This window comes from Plectropomus leopardus, chromosome 19 (assembly GCF_026936395.1).
Source record: "Plectropomus leopardus strain MGB_pleo_1.0 chromosome 19, ASM2693639v1, whole genome shotgun sequence".
Taxonomy (NCBI): domain Eukaryota; kingdom Metazoa; phylum Chordata; class Actinopteri; order Perciformes; family Serranidae; genus Plectropomus; species Plectropomus leopardus.
The window spans coordinates 17,237,229-17,251,510 of NC_142194.1; the positions used below are offsets into that span (position 1 = coordinate 17,237,229).

The 14,282-nt window shown below is 39.5% G+C and overlaps 1 protein-coding gene across 5 annotated transcripts in view; it reads left to right on the forward strand.

Annotated features, from left to right (window-relative positions):
* Positions 1-14,179, forward strand: part of mybpc2b (myosin binding protein Cb) — a 30,456-nt gene extending 16,277 nt beyond the window's left edge. For all 5 annotated transcript variants that reach the window (XM_042507977.2, XM_088069758.1, XM_042507976.2 and 2 more), the window contains 23 exons: positions 55-103; positions 1,918-1,977; positions 2,071-2,234; positions 2,468-2,600; positions 4,103-4,227; positions 4,366-4,471; positions 6,492-6,658; positions 7,049-7,214; positions 7,311-7,417; positions 7,513-7,542; positions 7,655-7,797; positions 8,248-8,407; positions 8,542-8,646; positions 8,781-8,969; positions 9,074-9,208; positions 9,463-9,630; positions 9,805-9,893; positions 10,470-10,665; positions 10,875-11,014; positions 12,957-13,116; positions 13,245-13,381; positions 13,586-13,772; positions 14,038-14,179. In XM_042507977.2, coding sequence (XP_042363911.1) covers positions 55-103; positions 1,918-1,977; positions 2,071-2,234; positions 2,468-2,600; positions 4,103-4,227; positions 4,366-4,471; positions 6,492-6,658; positions 7,049-7,214; positions 7,311-7,417; positions 7,513-7,542; positions 7,655-7,797; positions 8,248-8,407; positions 8,542-8,646; positions 8,781-8,969; positions 9,074-9,208; positions 9,463-9,630; positions 9,805-9,893; positions 10,470-10,665; positions 10,875-11,014; positions 12,957-13,116; positions 13,245-13,381; positions 13,586-13,772; positions 14,038-14,063 — 2,942 coding nt within the window. In that variant the 3' untranslated portion in view covers positions 14,064-14,179. The remainder of the gene's footprint in view (positions 1-54; positions 104-1,917; positions 1,978-2,070; positions 2,235-2,467; positions 2,601-4,102; positions 4,228-4,365; positions 4,472-6,491; positions 6,659-7,048; positions 7,215-7,310; positions 7,418-7,512; positions 7,543-7,654; positions 7,798-8,247; positions 8,408-8,541; positions 8,647-8,780; positions 8,970-9,073; positions 9,209-9,462; positions 9,631-9,804; positions 9,894-10,469; positions 10,666-10,874; positions 11,015-12,956; positions 13,117-13,244; positions 13,382-13,585; positions 13,773-14,037) is intronic.
* The last annotated feature ends 103 nt before the right edge of the window (positions 14,180-14,282 follow it).

Genomic DNA, 14,282 nt, shown 5'->3' on the forward strand with positions numbered 1-14,282 from the left:
GTTTTGATCTGATCCAGCCCTAATGTGCATTCTCTGCAACTTCTCTCGTTACAGCTGCACAGCAGGAGCAGAAGGAAGATATTTTGTCTGCCTTCAAGAGAGCGTAAGGGCATTGCGGTTTGCATTTCAGCCTCTCTCAGTGGTATAAGCACTTGTGTGAATACACAAGAGGGGAAAAGCATACGTAGACTATTTATAATATGTGTGTCTGGATGTGTCTCTCAGCACAGGTGGTATATGACAGTATAGTAAATTTAATATGCCATATCAGAAGGCATGACTGCTCTCATATAATGCTTTGTATGATATCTAACAAATTAGCGGACCACGAATGACATTGCAATGTTACGTACTTACCCCAAAGTTACAAAGTTTAGTAAGCAGGCAAAGCTATGTAGGTTAGGTCTAAGAAAAGAAATATTATGATGACGTAACTTAAATAACTTATTTGTCATTTGGTTTCACGCTGTCCTGAACACCATTCCTCTGGGGTTGAGTCCTGTGGTTAGTGATCCAACCAGCATCCCAACCTGCCTCCATATGCAGACTTTCAGTCTTTATACCACTTCCTTATTGCCATCAGTGGTTTGGTCATGTCATCGTAGCCTTTCCAATTACGTTGGGTCTACACAAATTACTGGCTCATGATTACATGGGTTATTTATGACCTGTGATACATTACTTTTTTTAGCTGTACCATCCTGTGACCCTGTATACTTATATTAGGACATTACATTTTGGGTTTGCTGCACCTTATACTTAATTTTGCTGAACTTGGACTTGCTGTCATCATTCATGGACACCTTTATGCCGTCTAGTGGAAGCAAAAGCAAAATACACAATGCATGTAAAAACAAGATGGCAGTTATTTCTGCCATGTCAGTTTTCAATACATCCCAACACAAAAGCGAACAAGGTTCAAAACCTGATCAGATTTAATGGTTGAAATTTGTTCATTAATGATTTGTAGTTTGATTTGCATACAAATTTGACCAATTTTAACATAGCAAACAAGCCAAGACGCTGTTAATTAGGAAGTACTCATTTGAGGACATCGAGACTTCATTACTGTATTATCGCAGCATGTCACACAGGCTAAATAAGTTTTGACAAATTGGCCTTACAGACAAAAAGAACATTTCTAGCTTGGAATAAAGAAAAAGAAAAAAATATACTGAGTTAGCACCACATTCTCATCCCATCTCGTCATCTAGCGCAGCTCTGTCAGTGACCCTCTGCATCTATTCATGACGTTTTAGGTATCCTTCTGTGTCAGCTGTTAACGCTCCGGGATGCCGTTCTGGTCATGTCAACAAATGCACATGGTGGGATGACGCAGCCGTTGACATGATGTCAACAAATGCACATGTGGTGGGATGAAGCAGCATGCTTATGTTTAAACAACAGTGCGGACTGTCACGATGATTGGGCAATGATGATTTTTAGGCAAAAAATCAGAGATGGTTAGGTTTAGGCAAAATAGGCACATAGTAAAGTGTAGAAAAAAAGCAAACACACACATCCACACGGGAAGCGAACTCTGCTGCACGAAAGTCAGTTGTCACCTCCCCCTCCCCCTCCTCATTAACAGTGACTGATAACCCATAGAGTTACAAAACATTCAGCAAATGTTACATTGTTTCCAATTTGACAGACACTGAAATAAACAATTTGTACATTATTACACACTTGTAACTATTAAAAATAAATCTGTTGCCCCTATATGATGCCATCTTTTTTCCCCCAAAACTACTCACAGTTTATAGACAATGCTTAGTTGTTTATACATAAGAGGTCCTAATAATCCCATATAGCAGTAGGTGAAACTGAAATGCATACAAGCAAATATCAGTTCTCAGGAGGACACTTATGAACAGTGCATAAGAGTAAACTATATGTCTGTTTCTATACACACAGGGATGCTGGAGAGGACGAGGGAGATCTGGATTTTAGTGCTCTGCTGAAAGCTGCTAAGAAGTGAGCAATGGTTGAGCATTATTTGGTTTGCAAATTTATCACGCAGACAGTATGATAGTTTCCTTTAAGAAAAAATCATTTTTGATTCTCCAGAAAGAAACCTGTAAAAGAGGAACCAGAAGTCGACGTGTGGGAATTGCTTAAGAATGCCCATCCAAGCGAGTATGAGAAAATTGCCTTTGAGTATGGCATCACTGACCTGAGGGGCATGCTGAAACGACTGAAGAAGATGAAGGTCGAGCCCAAGCATAGCGAGGGTAAGTTGTGTCAAGCAAAGGGGGGGTGGGAGGGAGAGTAGAGTAGAGGAGCATTGAAATGAGGAGGTGAGATTTAATTTCAGCAGGGGTTAAGGAGGAAAAGGAACATCACGGGAGGGTAGTGGGAAGAAGACAGGTGCATGACATGGGACACGGAATATCAGATAAGGGAAGTTTTCATGAACCATTTTCATTATTTGTTTTTTTTTTACCATTTCTATCTGCAATTCCAGCTTTCCTGAAGAAGCTTGAGTCTTGCTACTCTGTGGAAAAGGGCAAGAAGATTGTCCTGAGATGTGAAGTGGTTGACCCTGATGTCCAGGTCAAATGGTTGAAGAACGGCCAGGAAATCAAACCCTCAGCCAAGTACATGCCTTAGAAGCATAACCACACACACCAATTATCATTAGTTCACATAGGCCATTTTTAGTGTCTTTTTTCACTGTGCTAAGCTTCATGCAAAAAGTTTGCCTAATTAGACAGAAGCGTAAGGCTGTATCACATTAATCATCAAGCTGAGATGGACTTGATGGGCAGTGTTTTAAAAATACTGAGCTAAAATTATCTGGGCCACACAGTCATAATCAGAAACGATGTTGCTATCAACACGTTTTTATTTTTAGGCTGTCACACGGAGCCTCCCATAGGGTTGATCAAGTCGTGCTGCCAAGGCATCTTATGCCTCTTGTAAACCAGTGCAGAAACAACCCCCCACCCCATCATCCATACCCCGCAAGAAAAACAACTATCACTTCTAAATTTGAAAGTCTGCATGTGAGAAAAGTCTATGGCTTAGGTGAAAACGAATAGTCTGTTCAATACAAATCAAGTCTTTTTTTTTTAAATAATTGACATCATCTCAGTTCCAATTTAAATTAATCTGTCATTTGTATATCGATTACTCACCCCACGTTACATTGAATTTATGAGGAAAACTATTTTTTCATGCCTCAACACAAACAACAGAATCCAGAAATGGCATGCATTCTTGATAAATTGGAGTAAAAGGGTTCGTGTTTAACAGCAAGACTTTATAAAAACATCTGTTTATAAACTCTCACACAACTTGTGCAGTGTAATCCAAGTCACATTTATCCAGTCGTATACTCTGTACTTTACAAACGCATGTATTTTTATTGAAACCTTACTGTTTTTAAACACTACCTCATTCGAGTAGTGTGCCAGGACAAGCATGTGCGTTTCAACTCTGCTAGTGGTTTCCATTGATTAACATTAAGTGTTAAAATGGTGTGCTACATGTATGTGCGTAACAATGTGAAAATGAAAGTTTCAGAGGTACTGGATTAATGAGACATCGATTATAATGTTGTGTGAAATTTTGTAAATGGATTTTTTGATATAGTTTTGCTACTGTTTAACACGTTCTCATCCCAAGTCGTCACATATTGATGTTTTTCAGTGGACTTCCACGTCTACATATCGTGCTCTGGGTATCTTTCTGCATCGGTTATTGACATTCTGGGATGCAGCTACTGTGATGTCAACACAAGCACAAAGTGGGATTATGCTGTGTGTGGTTATGTAATGGCAACAAAAGCATATGCCAGGATGTCAACGGGAAGCAACTAGACGACCAGCGGTGTATATTGCAGATGCGAGAATGAGCTATGTTTTAAACGCCGTGCCCTCTAATTTATCAAAAATGATCTGTTTTGGGATTCTGCATTCACCAAATTAAAGGAAACACAGGTTGATTAACTGAGCAACAAATGATAATTAGTTAGTTAATTAGAAGTATTCCTTGAAGTTTTTTTTTTCTTAATCATGATTATTTGAAGACATTTGCACTGAAACATGTCCGTGACAGTGATAAAGATTAACTTGAAATCTACTTGTCACTTTTCAAGGTACATCATGGAAGCCACCGGGAATATCAGAACCCTCACCATCAATAAGGCGACCCTGGCTGACGATGCTGCCTATGAGTGTGTGGTTGGAGAGGACAAGTGTTTCACAGAGGTGTTTGTCAAAGGTGTGGCATCTTTTTTTTTTGACAGTTTATCAGGAATAAAAATCTGGCATTATTCATGGGAATTTTAAACCCTTCAGCCTTAAACAATGTGGCCCTGCTGAATTTATGAATTTTAATATCCCTGTTCACGCTGCTCAGAGCCCCCGGTGACCATCACCAAGCTGATGGATGACTATCATGTGGTCGTTGGAGAAAGAGTGGAGTTTGAGATTGAGGTGTCGGAGGAGGGCGCACACGTCATGTGGTCAGTATATTTATCATTTGAAAATATGTAGGCTCAATCAATCTTGGGCAACTTAAGGGCATTGCTTTGAAGAAGCATATCACCACTGGAAACATGGACATTTCCGTAAATCTAGGCAGTCTATACAGTACTATACAGTCTAACAGTCATACATTCACCAGCCTCACCTTGTAGAATTTCTACTTTTTACTTGCTTTTAATAACTGAGTGTCACAGTCTCGGAAGAGCAGTTTTGAACCTAAATGTAGGATTAATATAAATTAATAGGTGATAGGATGGTTAAATATTCAAATATTAAACTTACAGAAAGTCATCCCAGAGCAGGCAGGAACAAAGTAACATCCAAACAAAAAAAAAAAACAGGAAATCCAAAGCACGAAGAAACACACTCCAAAAATATGCAGGACTTTTAGGCACAGGACCGTCAAAGAACTGACAATAATAAAAACACTGGGCTGGTATATGTAGGGAGAGACTGACTGGGAAATGCAAAGCGAGCAGGATGTGAGGTGACTGCATGAGGGACAGGTGAAACTAATCAGGGCAGGGCCCACAATCAAGATTGGAGGGAAAACACACAAAGGCAGGAAGTGAAATCAGACATGACACAGAAGGAGAATCTAACAAAAAGAGGTATATAAATATTAATATAAATTTTATATATATATATATATATATATATATATGTAAATGAATATAAATGAATAATTGCAACAAAGTAACACTGAACCCCTTAAACCTATATACAGAATCCTCATTATAATCAAACATGAAAACAAAGACAGATTTCTAATATAAAATAAAGATAGCAGATTAGTCTTGAACATTTTTTTATATATATATAAATAAGATTTGTTCCCACAGTTTCTGTTGTCATGTTGTGGGAGCACAGCTTTCTTTTCCTTAATGCGTCCTAGATTATGGTGATGTCATCCACATTATATTCATGCATCCACCTTCAAATAACTCATAGCTGACATGAAGCCTTGTGTCAGTTCACTGCACTCTTTGTCACAATGTGTGTTGGCCCTCTTTCTAAGTACAAGATGCATCATTGTCTTTTTGTTTATAAACCAAGCTTTACAAGATAAGCCTCTATTTTGTGTATTCACCTCTAACAAAGAGATCTGGAACTAATTCTGCTAAAGACACATATTATTGCAGAAAATAAGATCTGTGGCAAACAAAATTTATGACTTTTACACGTTTTGTTTCAGCAAGATAATGAAGATGAACACCACTTTTTTGAAGCTTAAATGCAATCACCAAAAATAAAAAGCAAACGCTAGGCTATAAATGCACTACATTAAGGTCACATGACTTCAAATTGACATCACAGCAAGCCAGTAAAGCCATGTTTGGCATAATGATACTCTTAGTCTCTTATTAGCAACTGCCTGTTTTAAGGTACATAAAGGTTTCGAAATGTACAAGTCAGGAATATTTATTTATGTATTTTATGTTATAAAACAAAATGTGAAAGTCTCTTCAGCTCATGTTAACCACAGACCTTATTTTAGGCATCTAACAAAAAAACAAAACATTTAAAAACCCATTGACTTTGAGATGAGGGGACCAGCAGTACTTAAATGCTAATTCATTTCCACATTTTAGCACTCATTCCTGCACCAGTCTATGTTTTATTTTATTGTGACACAATCTGTCTTTGCAAGTACAAATACAAGCATAAATAACAAATAAATGGATATTGGTTAGCATGTGTTAACAGAAATAATTGCAAATTAAGAAATAAAGAAATTTAGATGAATTAAGATTTCAAGGTGTGTGTGATTTTATATTTTTTCAAACTTCACCAAGAACAGACTTTTCCTTCGTTGCATCTAATGAATGCAAAGCCCATTTTTATTTTCTAAAGCATTTTTTTCAGCAATCAATGAATGGCAGCAAGAGTACATCTTGTAAATGTACATCAGACTCATGTTCACTGTAACTATTTAGTGTTTAACATTTAGGAGTGTTGTGTCTCAAAGAGATGTGCTCATTTCCTATTCTTTTCCAGGTACTTTGAGGAAATAGAGCTCCACAAAGACAAGGACTCCAAGTATCGCTTCAAGAAGGATGGAAAGAAGCACACTCTCATCATCCAGGAGGCTACGCTGGATGACATTGGAATGTACCATGCTTGGACAAACGGGGGGCATACTAAAGGAGAGCTGGAGGTGGAAGGTACCACTGGAAAATATATTCACAATTGTCTTTAATTTCAGTTTTTAGTGATTGCAGATTTTATAAAACATGTAAAACTGCATTAAACACTAATAATTATTCATTGGTTTATTTTAGTTTGTTACGATTATACAGTGTGCAGAGTTTATATAGATTTACTATATTTAGTCTGCGTTTTCTGTCATTTAAATGCAGTGCTGAGGATGCAGCTGAATTTAACAGCTCGCCGGAGGGCTTAACGCCTCTCTTTACAAATAAACTAACAACTCGTGGCAGTGGGTGTCAAGATGTTGCCATCATGAACCTTATCCTCCTTCTTCCCCTCTTACCTTCACACGCTCCTCTCTCCTGCCTGATCTGTTCTCTTGTGGTTTCCAATGTCTTATTCAGAAAAACAACTGGAGGTGCTGCAGGACATTGCTGATCTGACAGTCAGGGCAACAGACCAGGCTATGTTCAAGTGCGAGGTGTCTGATGACAAGGTCACAGGAAAGTGGTACAAAGACGGAGTGGAGGTCTTGCCAAGTGAGCGCATCAAAATGACTCACATCGGAAGGTACAAGGACAAATGGGTGGATTCAAAAGTGTTTTTAGGATGTTTGTCACAACTCACTATCAAACACATCTAAATATTTTCTGTTGTTTGTTTCAGGTTTCATCGGTTGATTATTGATGATGTGAAGCCAGAGGATGCTGGAGACTACACATTTGTCCCTGATGGATACGCCCTGTCACTTTCTGCCAAACTCAACTTCTTGGGTGAGAAAGAATTATTACAAAGGTGCTATTGTGGATGCATTAATCACCAGCAGCCAACGTAATACTGTCAACTCTTTTTTTTTCTCTCAAAACAGAAATTAAGATCGACTATGTGCCCAGACAAGGTAGGTAGCCTTGAATAATCTTAGTTCATGAATACTCAAAAACTCTTTTTAATCTTCATATCCCAAACTTACATCCATACATTTTCTCTTTTTGTCATTATGCATTAACCAGATCCTCCAAAGATCCACCTGGACACCACCGGAAACATGGTTTCCCAAAACACCATCATTGTGGTGGCAGGAAACAAGCTCCGTCTGGATGTGGAGATTACAGGAGAGCCAGCGCCCACCTGTGTTTGGTCCAAAGGAGATCAAGTAAGGATGTGACAAGTAAAGGGTCACTTAAAATGACCATGACCCTGCCAACCAGGATGGTGGAAGGTCAGCTCAACCAGTTGCACAGTATGGCCTTATTTTAAATCTCCTCTCCCTTTTTGTCTCTTTCACTGGGCTTCAGTTAAATGCAACCTCACCAGAAAACAAAACTGCTGTTCTGTTGAGATTTGACCCAGCCAATGGAAATTTCTGGCAGTTAGGGCACAGGGGTGCAAAACAAATAGACTGTCCCTGATGTTTTTGATGTCAAAGTACCCTTTTTTTTGGAAACAGGATATGTCTCTCCCCTTGTGGAACAACTCCATGCTTCTTATTTTGCCTCAATGTCACATTAATGTGACATTTAAGCGTGGAACAGTGGAACATTTAACAACACCCAAATTTTGAATTACTTAGCAAAATTACCCCTCATGGTGCTTTGTTTGTTAGCCAATTACAGACACAGAAGGGCGCGTTAGGGTGGAGGCCAGGAAGGACCTGAGCTGCTTCGTCATAGAGGGGGCAGAAAGGGAGGATGAGGGCAACTACACCATCTGTGTTACCAACCCTGCTGGAGAGGACAAGGCTGTGCTGTTTGTGAAAATTGTGGGTAAGTGAAGATTTTAATGTCACCTGGATGTGCCATGTTGTGTTTATAATTCACCAGTATTCAAATGGTTTATCTAATGTCCATATTTTAAACTGTTCTAATGTACATAAAAACTAACTGTGATTTTATTTTAGATGTGCCTGACCCTCCTGAGAATGTCAAATGCACATCAGTTGGAGAGGACTGCGCCACTATCATTTGGGACGCTCCCAAATTCGATGGCGGTGCACCCCTCAAAGGTAAAGGGTGTATTTAGTCTTTCATATTTATTGGGCTGGGCACATGGAATATTAACTTCTTTAATTATCTTGTTTTTATTGTGTCTTGTATTATTTCTGCCCATGTTTATGGTTACTTTGTTTCCCCCCTTCAGGCTATCTCATGGAAAGGAAGAAGAAAGGCTCCTCCAGATGGACAAAGCTCAACTTTGACGTATATGAATCGACAACATATGAGGCTAAGAGGATGATTGAGGGTATTCTGTATGAGATGAGGGTGTTTGCTATCAACAGCATCGGCATGTCTCCACCAAGTCTCACTTCCAAACCCTTCATGCCTATTGGTACGTACCGCAGCTGTCTATCGTCCATCTTTCTCAACTTCCTCCTTTTGTGCATCCACCCATGTTCAGTCAACCGAGTGAGTCTCTCTTTCTGTCACCCTCAGCTCCAACCAGTGAGCCAACACGTCTGACAGTGCATGATGTCACGGACAGTACATGCAGCCTGAAGTGGCTCGCCCCAGAGAAGATTGGAGCCGGTGGCTTGGATGGCTATGTTATTGAATACTGCAAAGACGGAGGTGATAAGACCAGAGAAAAAAAAACCCATCCCTACTGGCATTGTCAAATCAAATAATAACATAACAATATTTATTTGGTACCTGAAATCAGTTTTGAAAATGGCACAGGCCATAAACCCAATAAAGGAACTGTTGTTGATACTACTATCACAATAAATCATCATCTACTATAAAAAGAGAACAAAAATTAACAAATTACAAGATTCAAATACCACTCTCTGTGCTTTACAGCATGCATTTCTCTTTCATTTCAGACACTGAGTGGGTAGTAGCAAACCAGGAACTTTGTGAGAGGCAGGGATTTGTGGTGCGTGGCCTCCCCGTGGGAGAGAAGATCAACTTCAGGGTGGTGGCAGTAAACATCGCTGGACGCAGTCCTCCAGCTACGATGTCACAGCCCGTCACCATTCGTGAGATCATGGGTGAGTCAGTCAGGATGAGTTGTGAACAGACACGGGTCAAAGAGTACTTATTTTATGGATTATATCTCATATTATAGCCTTTTTAGTGCATGTTGTGGTTAATAGACAAATATTTAATACTGCCTTAGTACAATACAGTGTATTTTGATAGATATATGTCTTTTCCTGCTTCAGAGCATCCTAAGATCCGCCTCCCTCGTGACCTGAGAACAAAGTACATCCGGAAAGTAGGAGAAAAGATCAACCTGACCATCCCCTTCCAGGTTAGAAACAAACTGTGACCGAAATTTTGGTCTGTTCCACAATTTGCATGTGTTTAAAAGCAGTAAAATATATAATATGATCTTAAAAGATACCATAGGAAAACTGATAGTTAAACTGTAACAAAACAGGCATTATATCTTTAAAGGGCGTCTGTTTAAAGGTGTTGTGGAGAACTGCTGCATAAGTATAAAGGTTTTATAAAGACTTTATTAGCGGCCCCAGAGGGAGCTGCATTGAACAAAAAGATTTTATCGCTGGTTCTGCTACATCGATTTTGGATGATTTTTTTTACTTTTCATCATTTGTCAATGTTAGAGGAGTCCAAATCTTAATTGGTGGCACACTGGTTATATGAGAAAACCCACTTTTTATTGTTATTCATAGTAGGAGTGTCCCTTTCTTGATGCAGCTCTGTGACAAACACTCTGACAGCGCTAAAGAAAAGCAGATTCCTCTTTTTCCCGTAAATCAGTAGCTTATGTCTCTGTTTAGGATCTTCCCAATTAAGTTCCTTATTTTGACAAGCAAATCTTTTATTTTTTTCCTTAACAATGAGTGATTTTCATGTCTCATAGGGTAAGCCGCGCCCTGTTGCAACCTGGTACAAGGATGGTCAACCCCTTGACCCCAAGATGGTCAACGTCCGTAACTCAAACGTGGACAGCATCCTCTTTATCCGCGCAGCAGAGAGAGAGCACTCTGGAACATATGAGCTGGTGCTACAGATTGAGAACATGGAGGACAGAGCCTCCATTGTCATTAGGATTGTTGGTAAGATAGTCATATCTCCACAACGAGAAACATAACGTATCCCCAATTGCATATTTGATCCCAGTTGCATGCTGAAATGTTACTTTATCTTTCAGTGTCTTTATTTCAGCGAGAACTATGCATTTAAGAAATCACTCATTTGAAAGACAAAAACACTTTGGACTAGAAGAACTAAGAAGAATTAAACATGTGACATTTAATAATTTCAGATAAACCTGGACCTCCTTTGAACCTGAGGGTGACAGATGTCTGGGGCTTCAATGCAGCACTGGAGTGGGATCCCCCCAAGGATGATGGCAACTGTGAGATTAGTGGATACACCATCCAGAAGGCAGACATGAAGACTAAGGTGAGAGAGGGGGTAGTGTTTGACAGCCACAGCAGATCCTCCCCACAGTCACCAGCAGAAAGGGCCTGCAGCTGGACATTTGATTATATTCAGCCAGTTTCTGGCTTTTATTCTATACTCTCAGTTTGTGGTCTTTAAAGGGGTCCTATCATGATTGTCCTTGTTTTCTGTTTATATATAAAATGTGACAAGGTCAAATGTTCATATCGAATATGGCCAAATTTTCAGATAATGAAGTAAACATATGTAAAAGTAGTCCTGTAGACAAAAACCTCTGGTGTCCGCCATTCTAAATATATATATATATATTTTTTACTTTTGAGACAGGCTAAAGTCAGCTCATGATGGATTTCTTTATATGGTCATCTGCTCTGCACACTAATGCAAGTGTTTACATTTGGTAGCCTTCACTACTACATGTAGCTTTATGCCAACATGATATCAGGGAAACATGTAATTTTGGTTGCTGTTAGTTGATGTTAGTTTTTTTTTTTGTAATTCTGGATCATATTCTTGCTGAACCACGTTGAGTTGTGAAGATTTTGAAGATTTTCCATTGTAGGAAGTGCCACCATAGGCTACTTTATTACAGTCATTCTTCTGGCTGCATGCTAATGCAGAGACGCTGATTAATTAGTGCAGACTGGGCATTTCCAGTGGGGGGTTTTAAAGAGACAGGCACTCAAACAAAGCGTCTCAGACAAAGGATGTACAAAGGTGTTCCAGCACAGACAGTATTAGAAAGTATAGTCTTTTTTACATTAAAGCATGTTAACATGTTTTAGTTGTCACGTTTCATAAACGTTAAGCAGAGGACTGAATTGCAAAACCTCAAGCAGGCAGGATTGGAGAACAAAAAGCAAGCTTTAATGCAGCTGGTAAAACACCCCTAAAACAGGCAGGCAGCAAAACTGAAGATCCCGGCAGACTTAACTCAAAGTACCAAAAAAAGAAGTACCAAAACTAAACTGAGAATAAACCAGGATGGCACAATGAACACAGGGATGAACTCAGAGAGGCAATCCAACAAAGAACACAAGAGACCAACACAGACAGGCAAAACAAACCAGTGAACAAAACCACAAACAAAGACCAACTGACAAACGGAAAGACACACTGGAATAGGTGGACACGGGTGAAACACAGGGACTGGCTGACGATGAAGACAACAAGTGCTGTGGTAGATAACACAAGGGTGGAGCAAACAAGACCAATGAAACAGGTGTGCAGGAAAAACTGAAACAGGTGAAGGACTAACGGGACTGACACAAAGCAGGAATGCATGCGAACAAGTGTGAAACAGACAACCGTGGGAAGTAAGACAATACATGACACATGAGGAGAGTGGCCTTCAGAATAAAACAGGAAACAAAATGTAAGAAAAACCTATGATCATGACAATAATAGAAACCCTTGTATTAACCTGAAAATGAGTAATAAATCCTCTTTAACTGGTTGAAACATGAATGGACATCAGTTTTTCTTGTGCTGCATTAAGATGCCTTTCACAACCTTTGAAGCCTGAGTAAAATGGTTTAATTCTCTTCAAAGGCATGGGAAAAGGCAATGAGCAACTTAGAAGAAATTGGTGACAAGAAAACACTGAAAATTCATAAACACAACATTAAAAAATGTTCAAAAAAGGGAAAACTGTCCAGAAACGATGTATATCATTACTAGAAAAATATATTTAAAATATGTTTCAAAATATATATTTTTAAAATTTGTCCTATTTTTCTTCATTTTTGTCATTTTCTTATTTTTGTTTATTACTTTCCCTTTTTTTTTGCTATTTTTTTGGTAATTTTCTTGTAGCTTTATATTAACTTGTTGCTAGTTTTTAGATAATTTCTACTTAAATTGCTCATTGCCTTAGAAATCAAGTCTATTTGCTTGGGTTTCAAATGGTTAATGGAGTGATATCACCTTTTTCTCTCTCTAGGAATGGTTCACTGTTTATGAGCACAACAGACGGACAAATTGCACAGCTTCAGACCTGATCATGGGCAATGAATACATGTTCCGCGTCTACAGTGAAAATCTCTGCGGCCTGAGCGAGGAGCCACGCTTTAGCAAGAACACAGCCGTCATTGCCAAGACAGGTCTGTATATGTGTGTGTGTGTGTGTGTGTGTGTGTTACACACACCATCATTGAAGATGTCAAGTAAAATATGCCACATTTCTGCTCTGATTTATGGCGGTTGCCTGCCCTCCCACCCGTCTCCACAGGCCTGGAGCACAAACGAAACCCCTACAAGGAGAAAGACATGTCCTGTGTGCCTAAGTTTACTCAGCCCCTGGTTGACAGATCTGTAGTGGCCGGTTACAGCACCGCCCTCAGCTGCGCCGTCAAAGGCTTCCCCAAGGTAAACTTGCATGTTAAAATAGCCCGTGGAGCGTGAGTCACGCGCTGACAGTGCTGCTTCTTATGTGCAAATGAAAGTCTGAAGTTGGCTGGAAGAGCGACTTGTATACAGATCAACCAACAGTAGACATAAAGAGACTCTATAATCTAAGAATTGGATGTATCACACCAGATTATATATTAATTTAACCATTTCACATCTTAGCCTAAGATTGTCTGGATGAAGAACAAGATGATTATCGGTGATGACCCCAAGTTCTTGATGCGGAACTACCAAGGAGTGCTGACCCTCAACATTCGCAAGCCAGGAAGCTTCGATGGGGGCAAATACTCCTGCATGGCCATCAATGAGCTGGGCCAGGACGAAGTGGAGTGTCAGCTGAATATCCGAAGTAAGAGCAGAGGGGAATGAGAGAGGCTGGGTGGAGGGAGCGTTTGTGATTTGAGTGCAAGATGAGTTTGGAATACAAAAGATTATTATATGGATAGTTTTGATTATGGGATACACACTCAAAGCCAAAAGCTGACTGTGTTTAGGATGACAGCTGCAGCAGAACCAAACTGTTTGAATGTGGATATGAAACGCAATACTTGCCATTCAATTTAGGCTCATTTCAACAAAATCTAACTCTCTTCATCTGTTCTGCTCTCCCACAGCTGCCATCGACCCGGACAAGAAGTGAGAAGTCGAACAGCAAATAATGTGAAAAAACAGTGAATTAAAAGTGAATATCAGTATGGAAAGCGCACACTGTCAAAAGTGAATCTAATAAAATGTAGTCATGCCTGCGATAAACTATTCTTTATTGTGAGTATGTTTTATTTCTCAGTTAAAAATATTGAAATAACACAAGCAGAATTCATGAAGAAGAGCCCCACACCCCACCCACACACCCACCCAC